The 13,870-nt window shown below is 41.3% G+C and overlaps 1 protein-coding gene across 1 annotated transcript; it reads left to right on the top strand.

Annotated features, from left to right (window-relative positions):
* The first annotated feature begins 258 nt into the window (after positions 1-258).
* LOC135558559 (T-cell acute lymphocytic leukemia protein 1-like) lies at positions 259-9,845 on the top strand. Its single transcript, XM_064992440.1, has 4 exons — positions 259-378; positions 1,934-2,470; positions 3,220-3,308; positions 7,622-9,845. The coding sequence occupies exons 2-4, from the start codon at positions 1,995-1,997 to the stop codon at positions 8,113-8,115; spliced, it is 1,059 nt and encodes a 352-aa protein (XP_064848512.1). The 5' UTR covers positions 259-378; positions 1,934-1,994; the 3' UTR covers positions 8,116-9,845.
* Positions 9,846-13,870: the final 4,025 nt, after the last annotated feature.

Below are 13,870 nucleotides of genomic sequence, written 5' to 3'. Positions count from 1 at the left end.
ATCACCTCGATTAACCTTTAGCCTATTCCTCGCATCGTTGTAGTTACTGGAGTTGCATCCATATCTTTTTATGCTTTGCCCTCCACAAGCCTATATAGCCTACGACAGCCAAATAATAATGAATCATTTCATGAATAATGGGTTTAGGGTCTTATCGGGAACGAAGAGGCCGCTGCCGTGCGCTTATCTCGCCTGGCCACATTGCGGTCGTGTTCCGCTGCACAAACTGAGCGGGCGTCCTGGACGCAATGAGGAATAACTCAAACCTCACTTCCAGTTCCACACTGCACTTCACCAGCACAAAAAAACTCAGACATGGATGACCCACTCACAAAATGGCTCCACTTTCACACTGACATCAACAACACGTCGGGAACGGTAAGCGCATACAATTCATCTATGTTTCATTTTCCATGCCTGCTTTGCACGCGAATTATTTTGAATTCCAATTAGGAGTGCGTTTGAAGAGCTTTTTCGTTATTGTTCGTTCCTTGGACACTTTAGAAAGCATTAGAAACGCTATAGGGCCTATTATTTCTCTCAGATTTAACCCCCCCTCCCCACAATTATATGCTCATTAGCCTAGGACTAAATCATTATGTGGCTATTGGTTAAAACGGATTGTTTTGGCCTATTTTAATCTGTATGGATATAAATATGTATTGTCATTGTCTCATTGACAGTCGTAGGTAGTATTATTAGCCTACAGTTAAAAAAGATTGCCTTGTGGTTTCTTCGTTGTTCTGAGTTATGGTAGGCTACACACTTCAATACTACAGCTTCTAGGCCTATACCGTAAAACAAGAAAGGGAACGAAAAAGAAATCCAAAATTCTTACAAAAGCTCAGTTATGCCAACCTTTGTTCCAAATGTCTGTATTGGATCTTAGGCTATTGCTTAAACTGTGGGAGAGAAGAAAAAACAAACATTATAGGGTCGTTATAAAGGCCTTTGGATTAGGGATTGTTAAGAATCCTATTCACTTACTCTCTTGTTAATAATACATTAATTAATACATTAAATTAGATAGGCCTATAAAAATAGATCATTTCAAGAGCAGATTGGCTTTCAAGTGGCCTTTCTTGCAACAACATAATAAAAACGTTAGAGGGTTTGAATAAAAAGTAATGTTCGAAAACATCAACACCAATTTCCATTTCAAATGCCACATTGAATGCTTGCCCCATAGGCCTTGGTCAGGTTGTTGGTGAAATTTTAATAATGTACGAGTAAAAGCACAGTTGTTTGAGGGGGAACGGACTTCAAAGAACAACACGAACGAATGACCATCAAAAGCAGTTAATTCAATACTATTTTTGACTGACCTCTCATAATGTAGGCACCTTGTGCTGTTCATATTCTTTGTAGGCCTATTCGTTATTCGCGTTGAATGTATTTCTTCTTCTTTCAAACATATTCAATGTGGTGCACTCAAAGATGTCCATAGGTATTTCAAGAAGTAGAACTAGCCTATATTTTCATAATAGAAAACCCTTCGGTGAGTCTTCTAGGATTTATTTAGGGGCTAATCCAAAATGTGGAAAATAAGTAACTCGACCATATCCTACAAAATGACATGAAAACGTGTTGGTGATGATTATTTGGGACATTGATGACGACATGCACCACCCGTTTTGAATCAAAAACACGTAACAATTTGATGTGCAGATGCCTGCATTTTAGGGGTTATTTTCTTGCTAATTTCTAGACTAAACGAAATCAACACATTCTCTCTTTAAAATGTGGGGCTTTATACACACGACCCTTCACAGCATAATAACAGCGTTATAATGATGGAATCATGGAGTGATGAAATGACGGGGGAAGTCTAGAATCTGAATCTGACTTGAAGAATCAAACATGTTTTTTTATAGATCAGTCTTATTTTAGACTATCGCATGCATCTATTTACGAAACATTTTTCTGCCCATAGTGTGGTGTTTTCGACAGCTGATTTATGGAAAGGCAGGACATAACTACAACGTGATGAAATTATGGAAAAAATTAAGCCGGAGCTTTGTCCTGGAAGTCCCGGTGCCAAATCGTGCAGCCCACTGAAGCAGGATTCCATCATCAGGGGGAATGGATGCAAAGACCCGGAGGACTCGAAGGAGGAGAACTTCCCAGGGGAGGGGGTTAAAACAGATGACGCGCCTCTGCGTGACCCGCGCAACCGGACCATCATCCTCAACGGCGTTGCCAAGGAAACCTCTTACGACGCTCTTGACCTGAAAGGGGAAGTACCAGTAATCGAGCTTTCGAGGAGAGACGATATAAAGGCGGGACATCAGAGAACGGACAGTCTCACGGTACCGATCACGGAGCTTCGCAGACCACCCGTGCCGTTGCCGCTGCCGCACCGAGACGCGCTGAACGACGCCCGAATGGTTCAGCTGAGCCCAAACGCGTTCCCTCTCCCAGCGCGAGCAATGCTCTACAACCTGGCGCAACCTCTCTCCGCAATCAACAGGTAAAATATTATAAAACATCAAATAGTCAAGCCTTTATGCATTTGAAACAAATGTTATGTTTTCCTGATAGGTTTATTTCACACTAAAGAATATAGTATATAAGCCTATGTTATTCATCGTCATTTCTTTTTAAGTAGAATAACTATATGTAGCCTACAGTATTAGGCCTACCGATAGGCATACATCAACACATGTATTTATAGTCTACCTAAAAATTAAAATAAATGAGAAACGGGCAAACGTTAATGTAGTTGCTTGTTATCTAGGCTATTGGCTTAATCTACCTTCACAAGGGTATCTGTCAGTGCCTTTACCTCTAGGTTACCTGTGTTCATTAATTGCAGTCTTTTCCTTGACTCATTTGAATGTGGAGGATTTCAGGTTAGTCTACTGCCTATACTCACACATAGATGATGTGTTTTGGTTGTGAGTAGGGACACTGAGACCATCTGTGGTCCTCTGTAGCTCAGTTGGTAGAGCATGGTGCTTGCTATGGCAGAATAGTGGGTTTGATTTCCGGGACCACCCATCCTGAAAATGTATGCATGCATGAATTAAAGTCATTTTTCTAAAATCCTCTGCTCAATGGCATATATTATAGAGGCTATAATTAGGCTATAAATTTCATGAAATATTTAGGTATTGCTTCATACCTCATATTGGTGAGCTGTTATAGCCTATATGTGCCTGTGTGTAAATAGTGTGTGTCTATGGTCACCTGTGCCTCATATACTTTCTCTGTCACTAGCCTTGGAGGAGAGTCGGAACAGTACTGCATGTACCCCAGCAACAGGGCAAAGCACCGCCCAGCGCCTTACGAGGTTGAGTTCGACGAGGGTAGGCACATTTTTAGATCTTTCTAAGTATGGTAGGACGCACCTCTGCTGTGTCCCCCTGCTGCTTGCAGTCTTCTCCTCAATCTTCTCCTCATCCCAACGTCATCCCATTCCATTTATCCCCTGGCATGGCTGTAACATGGGCAGGTATTTAATTAAATAGTCTACTGACCACCAACTTCTAGAGAACTCCTAACTAAACCTAATCTTCTGAAATGGTCAAATATACATCTGATGTCTATGGTTTTAGCTTCTTAGAAACATAATATACTGCATCTCATTTTCTCTATCCCCCACTCACAGTCAAATGCAGTTGTAGAATAAAGGGAGGGTGGAGGGAGTTAGGTGCTGCCATGCCAAGGCTTTGCTGCATAGTAAACTGGAGGATTAAGGGAGGCTGGGTGTGTTCCAAGAGAATGGCATGCACCAATGGGATATTCTATTTCTCAAATGCATCGCACAGTTTCTGGCGTGAGCCGCCGATATTGTTAATCGGCTTCATGTACCAATATCTAAAAAACAACTTTGGAAAATACACTACATGACCAAAAGAATGTGGACACCTGTTCGTCGAACATCTCATTCCAAAATCATGGGCATTAATATGGAGATGGTCCCCCCTTTGCTGCTATAACAGCCTCCACTCTTCTGGGAAGGCTTTCCACTAGATCAGGGCTGCCCAACCCTTTTCCAGGAGATCTACCGTCCTGTGGGTTTTCAGTCCAAACCTAAATGAACACATCTGAATCTACTAATTAGCTGCTCAACAAGACCTTAACTAGCTGAATCAGATATGCTTAATTAGGGTTGGACTGAAAACCTACAGGACAGTAGATCTCCAGGAAGAGGGTTGGACTGAAAACCTACAGGACAGGAGATCTCCAAGAAGAGGGTTGGGCAGCCCTGCGCTAGATGTTGGAACATTGCTGCCGGGACTTGCTTTCAGCCACAAGAGCATTGGTGAGGTCGGGCACTGATGTTGGGTGATTAGACCTGGCTCGCAGTCGGCATTCTAATTCATTCCAAAGGTGGGGTTGATTTTTACTCGCAACGTGCTTCAGCACTCGGCAGTCCCGTTTTGTGAGCTTGTGTGGTCTACCACTTCGCAGCTGAGCCGTTGTTTGTCCTAGACGTTTCCACTTCGCAATAACAGCACTTACAGTTGGTCAGGGAAGCTCTAGCAGGGCAGAAATTTGACGAACTGACTTGTTGGAAAGGGGGCATCCTATGACGGTGCCACCTTGAAAGTCACTGAGCTCTTCATTAAGGCCATTCTACTACGAATGTTTGTGTATGGAGATTGCATTGCTGTGTGCTCAATTTTACACACCTATCAGCAACGGATGTGGCAGAAATAGCCGAATCCACTAATTTGAAGGGGTGTCTACATACTTTTGTATATGTATTATATATGATAATGGGTAACATACAGTCTCAGTCAAAAGTTTGGACACACCTACACATTCAAGGGTTTTCTTTATTTTTTTAAACTATTTTCTACATTTTAGAATAATAGTGAAGACATCAAAACTATGAAATAACACATGGAATCATGTAGTAATCAAAAAAAAGTGTTAAACAAATCAAAATATATGTTATATTTGAGATTATTCAAAGTAGCTCCCTTTGCCTTGATGACAACTTTGCACACTTTTCCAACAGGCTTTTCCAACAGTCTTGAAAGAATTCCCACATTTGCTGAGCACTTGTTGGCTGCTTTTCCTTCACCCTGCAGTCCAACTCATCCTAAACCATCTCAAAGTGTGTTGGGTCATTGTCCTGTTGAAAAACAAATGATAGTCCCACTAAGCGCAAACCAGATGGGATGACGTATCACTGCAGAATGCTGTGGTAGCCAAGCTGGTTAAGTGTGCCTTAAATTCTAAATAAATCACTGATAGTGTCACCAGAAAAGCTCTACTACACCATCACACCTCCTCCTCCATGCTTCACGGTAGGAGCCACACATGAGGGGATCATCCATTAACCTACTCTGTGTCTCACAAAAACACAGCGGTTGGAACCAAAAATCTCAAATATGGACTCATCAGACCAAAGGACAGATTTTCACCGGTCTAATGTCCATTGCTCATGTTTCTTGGCCCAAGCAAGTCCCTTCTTCTTATTGGTGTCCTTTAGTAGCAGTTTCTTTGCAGCAATCGACCATGAAGGCCTGATTCGCGCAGTCTCTCCTAACAAGTTAATGTTGAGACGTGTCTGTTACTTGAATTCTGTGAAGCATTTATTTTTGGCTGCAATTTGGGCTGTGAAGCTGGTAACTCTAATGAATCTATCCTCTGCAGATGAGGTAACTCTGGGTCTTCTTTTCCTGTGAAGTTTCTCATGAGAGCCAGTTTCATCATAGTGCTTGATGGGTTTTGCGACTGCACTTGAAGGAACTTTCAAAGTTCTTGACATTTTCTAGATTGACTGACCTTCATTAAAGTAATGATGGACTGTCATTTCTCTTTGCTTATTTGAGCTGTACTTGCCATAATATGGACTTGGTCTTTTACCAAATAGGGCTATCTTCTGTATACCACCCCTACCTTGTCACAACACAACTGATTGTCTCGAATGCATTAAGAAGGATAGAAATTCCACAAATGACCTTTTAACAAGGCACACCTGTTAATTGAAATGCATTCCAGGTGACTACCTCATGAAGCTGGTTGAGAGAAAGACAAGAATGTGCAAATATGTCATCAAGGCAAAGGTTGGCTACTTTGAAGAATCTCAAATATAAAATATATTTAGATTTGTTCAACACTTTTGGTTACTACATGATTCCATATGGCTGAGATCCCGCTAACGGGATCGATATGACAACAGCCAGTGAAAGTGCAGGGCTCCAAATTCAAACAACAGAAATCTCATAAATGAAATTCCTCAAACATACAAGTATTTCACACCATTTTAAAGATACACTTGTTGTTAATCCCACCACAGTGTCCGATTTCAAATAGGCTTTACGGCAAAAGCACCACAAACGATTATGTTAGGTGAGTGCCTATTCACAGAAAAACACAGCCATTTTTCCATCCAAAGAGAGGAGTCACAAAAAGCAGAAATAGAGATAAATTAATCACTAACCTTTGATGATCTTCATCATATGACACTCAGGACTTCGTGTTACACAATGCATGTATGTTTTGTTCGATAAAATTCCTATTTATATAAAAACATCTCAGTATACATTGGTGCGTTATGTTCAGTACTTCCAAAAACATCCGCTGATTTTACAGGGAGCCACCTCAATTTAAAGAACTACTCATCGTAAATGTTGATGAAAATACAAGTGTTATACATGGAACTTTAGATAAACCTCTCCTTAATGCAACCTCCGTGTCAGATTTGAAAAAAGCTTTACCAAAAAAGCTAACCATGCAATAATCTGAGTACAACGCTCAGAGACCAAAACAAACCAAACAGATATCCGCCATATTGTGTAGTCAACAGAAGTCAGAAATAGCATTATAAATATTCACTTACCTTTGATGATCTTCATCAGAATGCACTCCCAGGAATCCCAGTTACACAATAAATGTTTGATTTATTCGATAAAGTCCATCATTCATGTCCAAATACCTCCTTTTGTTAGTGCGTTTGGTTTGAAGTCCCATGAGTGTTATCTGATGAAGATCATCAAAGGTTAGTGATTCATTTTATCTCTATTTGTGATTTTTGTGACTCCTCTCTTTGGCTGGAAAAATTGCTGTGTTTTTCTGTGAGTTGGTGGTGACCTAACATCATCGTTTGTGGTGCTTTCGCTTTTATGCATTTTTTAAATCAGACACTGTGGCTGGATTAACAAGAATTTTATCTTTAAAATGGTGTAAAATAATTGTATGCTTGAGGAATTTTAATTATGAGATTTTTGTTGTTTTGAATTTGGCGCCCTGCACTCACTGGCTGTTGGCGATCCCAGGGAGGTTTTAACACGTTCTCATCACTTATCGTTTTTAATTTACCTCATGAGGAGGAAAACTTACATATGAAGTGTCCACGAGAATAAGCAAGCCTGACTTTAACAATGAAATTGACATGATAAAACATTTGGACTGACTGAGTCTTACTTTTCATTTGTGCATCTCCCTTCCTACATCCCGTATATCTCCCGTTACTCCTGATCACCTTCTCCTCCCCTTCTCTTCTCCTCCTCCTTTCTCCTCCTCCTTTCTCCTCCTCCTCCTTCACCTCTCCTCCTCCTCTTCCTCCACTCCCCTTCTCCTCCTATTCCTCCTCCCCTCCCTTCCCCTTCTCCTCTCCTCTCCTCCTCCCCCATCCCCGTCTCCTCCTCCTCTCCTCTGCCAGCTGGCCAGCCGAAGATCGTACGGCGGATCTTCACCAACAGCCGGGAGCGCTGGCGGCAGCAGAACGTCAACGGAGCGTTCTCCGAGCTCCGGAAGCTCATCCCCACCCACCCACCGGACAAGAAGCTGAGCAAGAATGAGATACTGCGTCTGGCCATGAAGTATATCAGCTTCCTGTCCAACCTGCTGGATGACCAGGACGGAGGGGGCACAGTGGCCGTGGGCGACGAGACAGGGCTTCTGGTGGGGGGCCGTGAGGGTCGACCCCAGGGGCCCCATCAGGACGTGGTGGGACTGGCCACGGAGGACGACCTGCTCCTCCAGGGCACGTTGTCGCCTGGGTCCAGCTGCGGGAGTCTGCCAGATGGGGACGGCAGCCCCGAGAGCTTCACTGAGGACCGGGACTCACCCACAGGCCAGAGGATTGTGCCCGCCCCGCGCGGTAGGGAACTGCGACGCAACGTGCGTCCACAAGACAGCGGCAGTCAGCGATGATGGTGATGATAATATTGGTGGTGACAGTTATAACGATGATGGTGATGGAGTTGATGATGATGGAGTTGATGATGACGGAGTTGATGGTGGACCAGAGTAAAACACATGGATTGACTTTTTTCCCTGAAAGAGGGATTACTTAAATATGGATGACAAGGGTCCTAGCATCTCTGAGATTCATCAAAAGAGCAGTGCTTTAGGTTCTGGAAGCATGCTGATGACAGAATTACACTTCGTCAGGATTCTAATCAGCTCATACTGAATCCAATGGCAGCTTGCTTGGTATGGTCCTTATTTGGTCAATTGGTTGACAAAACGAAAGACTTGTAAATTCTGCATGCTTTTAATGCTGTCTATGACCTGGGTTGAGGAACACCTCATATTTCCTGAGTTGTGAATGTTCAAATACAGTGTGCTTCTGTTACATTATCATGTCATGAGAAGTATACATCCTATGTCATCATCATAGAAGTCACTCATGCCATGGTACCATGAGGCGACGCAATGGAGGTTACACCAGGAAATGGCAATGGGAATGCTGTCATGTTCTCACCTTGGGTTAAGATCCAACTTCGCCAGTTGTCAATGAGGGCATTCTAACTCTTCTGAATAGTCAAGTTTACGACAACAAAATGACAACAGCATAGCTGTTTCACTGATAGCAATGGCTTGATGTCAAATCCTCACAATAAAATACACACTTAAACAAGCATTAAAGACAATTATTTGCTTGAAAATGTGTTATCTTAAGGTTTTAGCACTCACAACACATTATCAAACATGCACATATATCATTACCTACCAAAATATTTTTACAGTGGTTCATGTCAAGTGATGTGGTTAGGCAGTTTGATATATTTTACACTGGGTTTTCAGGCATTGAAAAACATTTTTTTAGATTCTGCTCAGTGCTCCTGATTACATTCATTCAACAGTGGACAAACAACATGTTCTCTAGAAAATGTATGACAAACACATATAATGATATAAATGTGGTACCTTATTTGTATATTTTTTTTGTCAAACATTACTGATTAGCATTAAGTAAAACACCCCAGAGTAACATGACCGTGAACCGTTTGCACACACACACACACACACACACACACACACACACACACACACACACACACACACACACACACACACACACACACACACACACACACACATCAAGTACAATCTGATTTCTGAGACACACTGCCATAGCATGTAGATTATGGACTTATGTGCAGCAAGGTAACTAGCAAGTACAGATACCAGTGGATAATAAATGACCATTTCTCCTGTCAAGAGGTACAAATAGTATTTCCATAACTGCGGTCCAATGAAATCGTATGATGACTTACCCAATCATTTTGTATATTATACATTTCTATTTCAATGTTTCTTTCATTGTAATGCAGTTGGTATGGTACACTTAGTATATCACCTTCTTAATATGCCCTCCTTTTCTCTGTTGGGATTAGCAACGACATCAGCAGTTTTATGTCAGTAAACAGTGAGGCGTACATCCCTGTTGTTTGGTTATTTGATTGCTGCTTTTTCAGCAGACATTTAGTAGCCTATCTTGGTACCTTTGGTTACTATTTTATGAACTACAGTAAAGCAAAGGGACATTGTTGTTTTTAGTAAAAAAGCATGTTTGTTGTATGATAAATATATCTATGACTATATGCAATGACTTTAATATCAAATGCTGAATAAAATGAACACACAAAAACGCAAAATACTGCCATACAAAATACTCCTTATGTGTTTTGTAAACCATGACAATTGTGGGTTATAAACTAGACAATTTTTTTCAATCATATTTATAACACAGATTTGTACATTTTTGTTATGCATTTTTCTTTATTTACTTATTTCGCAGGAATCATTACCCATATAGAATTAAGACTATGGAACTAATATGTTAGCAATATTTGACAACAACTTGTTCTTACATTTTAAAGCTGAATTCATCTCAAATGGACTAATCTCTCCCTGTAACACATCCTACTGCCGAGCAATGTGAAGTAAACCCATAACCCCCCACAAAGGCATGTGAAACATTCCCACTCCAGTCTGGAATCCTCACTTCCTCTAAACAAGTGACAACTTCCTGCAAAGGTCAGCATGGCTCAGTGACCTTCAGGATATCCTGCCATTGTGAAAGTGGTTTACAGTATTTAGATTCTCCACACTCGCAGACTGTCTGAGGCATTACCAAACAATCACAACCAACACGGAGAGTTATTCATTGATGATGCGACACAAAACCGAAAAGTAAACCACAGACAAAGTAATAATGCATAAACGCTACATATAATGCATAATCGCTGTATCAATCATTTTACTTAACGATAATATTGCAGTAAAAATATGTTTCTGTTTTTGTATGAATTATTGTGATATTTGCTCCACTTGAACACGTCACAAAAACAAAGTGCAGTGTTTCTAGGAAAGGGGAGACAACCAGGTGTTTTAGGACCTCTCCAGTATTCCACAGTCGGCAATGACTGGACTGTGACCTCCATAACTATCTCTGTGACTGGACTGTGACCTCCATAACTATCTCTGTGACTGGACTGTGACCTCCATAACTAGCTCTGTGACTGGACTGTGACCTCCATAACTATCTCTGTGACTGGACTGTGACCTACATAACTAGCTCTGTGACTGGACTGCCTAACATACATTTACCTGCAAACTGGAGACTATAGTCATACTGTCCATCTAAAAAGAGTGTATGAGAGAGAGAGAGCGAGAGAGAGAGAAAGAGTGACAAAAAGACAGGGTAAGTGTGTGTGTGTGTGCATGTGTGTGCACGCATGTGTGTGTGTATTTATCATCTCAGTGCAGATGGATGGTAGAGTGTCTCTTGCAGCCAAATTATTCTGTATGTTAATGAGTTGTTATCTGACGCGCTGCAGGAACAATACACTGACTCTCACACAGTGGGGATCCAGCCTGCTGGGTACAGATTACACTGCCTACACCACCATGGCAGTTATTTATATTTTCACACACAGTATACAGTATAGCAACACAAACACACACACACACAAGCATATGCATTTATGCACCCAGAAACACACACACACACACACACACACACACACACACACACACACACACACACACACTCAAACGTAAACAAAAATAAATGGTTTATTTCTTTTAATTTACCTGGAAAAATAGGATGGTTCAAAACTCATGGTGGAAAGATGCTTTTCTCATTCTCTACCTACAGGTGGCGATGTCTCTCCTTTTATGGCTTGTATTGGATGTGCAGGTAACTGCCAACATAAAGGAAACAGTTGAGTTAATGAGGGATACAAAGTGTATTGAAAGCAGGTGCTACCACACAGGTGCGGTTCCTGAATTAATTAAGCAAGAAACATCCCATCATGCTTTACTTTGAATTCTACGTCCGGCAGAAATTAGCGTTTGAATCAGGAAAGTTTCCTCACAACTACTACAAGCCAGAATGTTGAATAAAATTATATTTTAACTTACCTTACTGGTTGTCTGTGTGGTTGATCCTTTTGGCGGTAGGGATGTGAGGCAATATATCCACAGGAAAGTATAATTACATCAACTTTTCAAAGCACTGGTAATGCATTCACATTTCTATCACCTGAAGCATGCATACAATATAAAAATACATGCACGAGATGCATGCATACTTGCCTAGCTCGTGCACTTGTTTACATTGCTCTGTGCATGCTTCAGGTGATAGAAATCTGAATGTATTACCAGTGCTTTGAACATTTGATTTAATTTAACTTTCCTGTGGATATATTGTCTAACCTATATCCACAGGAAAATCATGTGACTTCTTGTAAATTCCAATGTCATTAGGTGAAACAGAACAGGGGACAGTACTGTATGCAGGAGACAAGACCGTGTCAGAGAGTAACACTGTTTTCTTTTTTATATTTCATTCTAGGAAATTCAGTCACCAACTTCTGTATTTGTATTGAGTGCTGAATATGCAATGTAAATCCCCCGAACAAAGTATAATTTTAGGAATACCATACAACAGAGGTGAGGGTGAAATGAATGAAGCATCAACTGAAGAGTTTATTCCCAAAATGCTTTCGAATCCAATTTTGCATCAGAAATGAATGCTTATGGTACCTTTTTTTAAATTTACCTTGATTTAATTAGGCAAGTCAGTTAAGAACAACTTCTTATTTACAATGACAGCCTACCCCTGCCAATGCTGGGCCAATTGTGCACCGCCCTATGGGACTCCCAATCACGGCTGGTTGTGATACAGCCTGGAATCGAACCAGGGTCTGTAGTGATGCCTCTAGCACTGAGATGCAGTGCCTTAGACTGCTGTGCCACTCAGGAGACCTTTTTATTTTCCAGCAGCATACCACTCTGCATACCACTCTGCATACCACTCTGCATACCACTCTGCATCCACTCTGCATCCCACTCTGCATACCACTCTGCATACCACTCTGCATCCCACTCTGCATCCCACTCTGCATACCACTCTGCATCCCACTCTGCATACCACTCTGCATACCACTCTGCATACCACTCTGCATACCACTCTGCATCCCACTCTGCATACCACTCTGCATCCCACTCTGCATACCACTCTGCATCCCACTCTGCATACCACTCTGCATACCACTCTGCATACCACTCTGCATACCACTCTGCATACCACTCTGCATACCACTCTGCATCCCACTGCTGGCTTGCTTTTGAAGCTAAGCAGGGTTGGTTCTGGTTGGTTCCTAGATGGGAGACCAGATCCTGCTGAAAGTGGTGTTGGAGGGCCAGTAGGGGGCACTCTTTCCTTTGGTCTGATTGGGGACATTGCCCTGTGTAGGGTGCTGTCTTTTGGCTGGGACGTTAAACGGGCATCCTAAATTCCCAATCTGGATACCATCAAGGTCACCAACTTATCCCCAGCTTCCAATTGGCTCAATCATTCCTCCTCTCCCTTGTAACTATTCCCCAGATAGTTGCTGTAAATGAGTTCTCAGTAAATGTGTTCTCAGTCAACTTACCTGGTAAAATAAATGTGTGTGTAAAATATTACTGTCCTCGGATGATTAATTCGTAGATTTGAGATGTTACAATTAGTTTGGTGCGAAAATGCTATATCCATTGTTTAGCTAAAATGGAAAGTTTGCATCTTGTTTAAAATATAAATTTGTCACGTCATCAATCTAGCATCATGCTATAGTTAGGTTAGAGTTAGGCATCATCCCAAATGGCACCATATTCCCTATACAGTGCGCTACATTTGACCAGAGCCCAGATCTCATTTTACCGAATTGCAAAAAAAATGTATTATACAGTATATCTTTTTTTAAATATTGATGTCACAAATGTAGAACTTATTTTGTTAAAATTTGACTGTGAAAAACTTGCATTGCTACTTTTTTCTCTGAGAGTGAGGCGGAGGTATCTCGTCTTGCAACTAAATGTAATTGTTTGTCTCTTTGAAATGAAACCATCTAGTTTTTTATTTGATTTCTTTCACCTTTTTTTTAACCAGGTAGGCTAGTTGAGAACAAGTTCTCATTTACAACTGCGACCTGGCCAAGATAAAGCAAAGCAGTGCGACACAAACTAGTGATAGGTTTCAAACAAATAAGCGTATAATCTATCCTGTGTGTGTGCTTATGTCATTCTGTGTGATTATTTAGTTAGTTGGTAAATAAATAATTTAGCCAATTTGTGTATCGCTGTCATCATGTAGACTGGGGTTCGTGCAGATTTATAGAATATTACGACATTC

This window comes from Oncorhynchus masou, chromosome 17 (genome assembly GCF_036934945.1).
Source record: "Oncorhynchus masou masou isolate Uvic2021 chromosome 17, UVic_Omas_1.1, whole genome shotgun sequence".
Classification (NCBI taxonomy): Eukaryota; Metazoa; Chordata; class Actinopteri; order Salmoniformes; family Salmonidae; genus Oncorhynchus; species Oncorhynchus masou.
This window is presented reverse-complemented; position numbering and strand designations above follow the sequence as displayed.

Bases quoted from the DNA above. Each gene is read 5' to 3' on its own strand.
- LOC135558559 (XM_064992440.1), top strand. From the start codon at position 1,995: ATGGAAAAAATTAAGCCGGAGCTTTGTCCTGGAAGTCCCGGTGCCAAA. The intron at 2,471-3,219 runs GTAAAATATTAT...CTCTGTCACTAG, and splicing joins CCTCTCTCCGCAATCAACAG to CCTTGGAGGAGAGTCGGAAC. The intron at 3,309-7,621 runs GTAGGCACATTT...CTCCTCTGCCAG, and splicing joins CGAGGTTGAGTTCGACGAGG to CTGGCCAGCCGAAGATCGTA.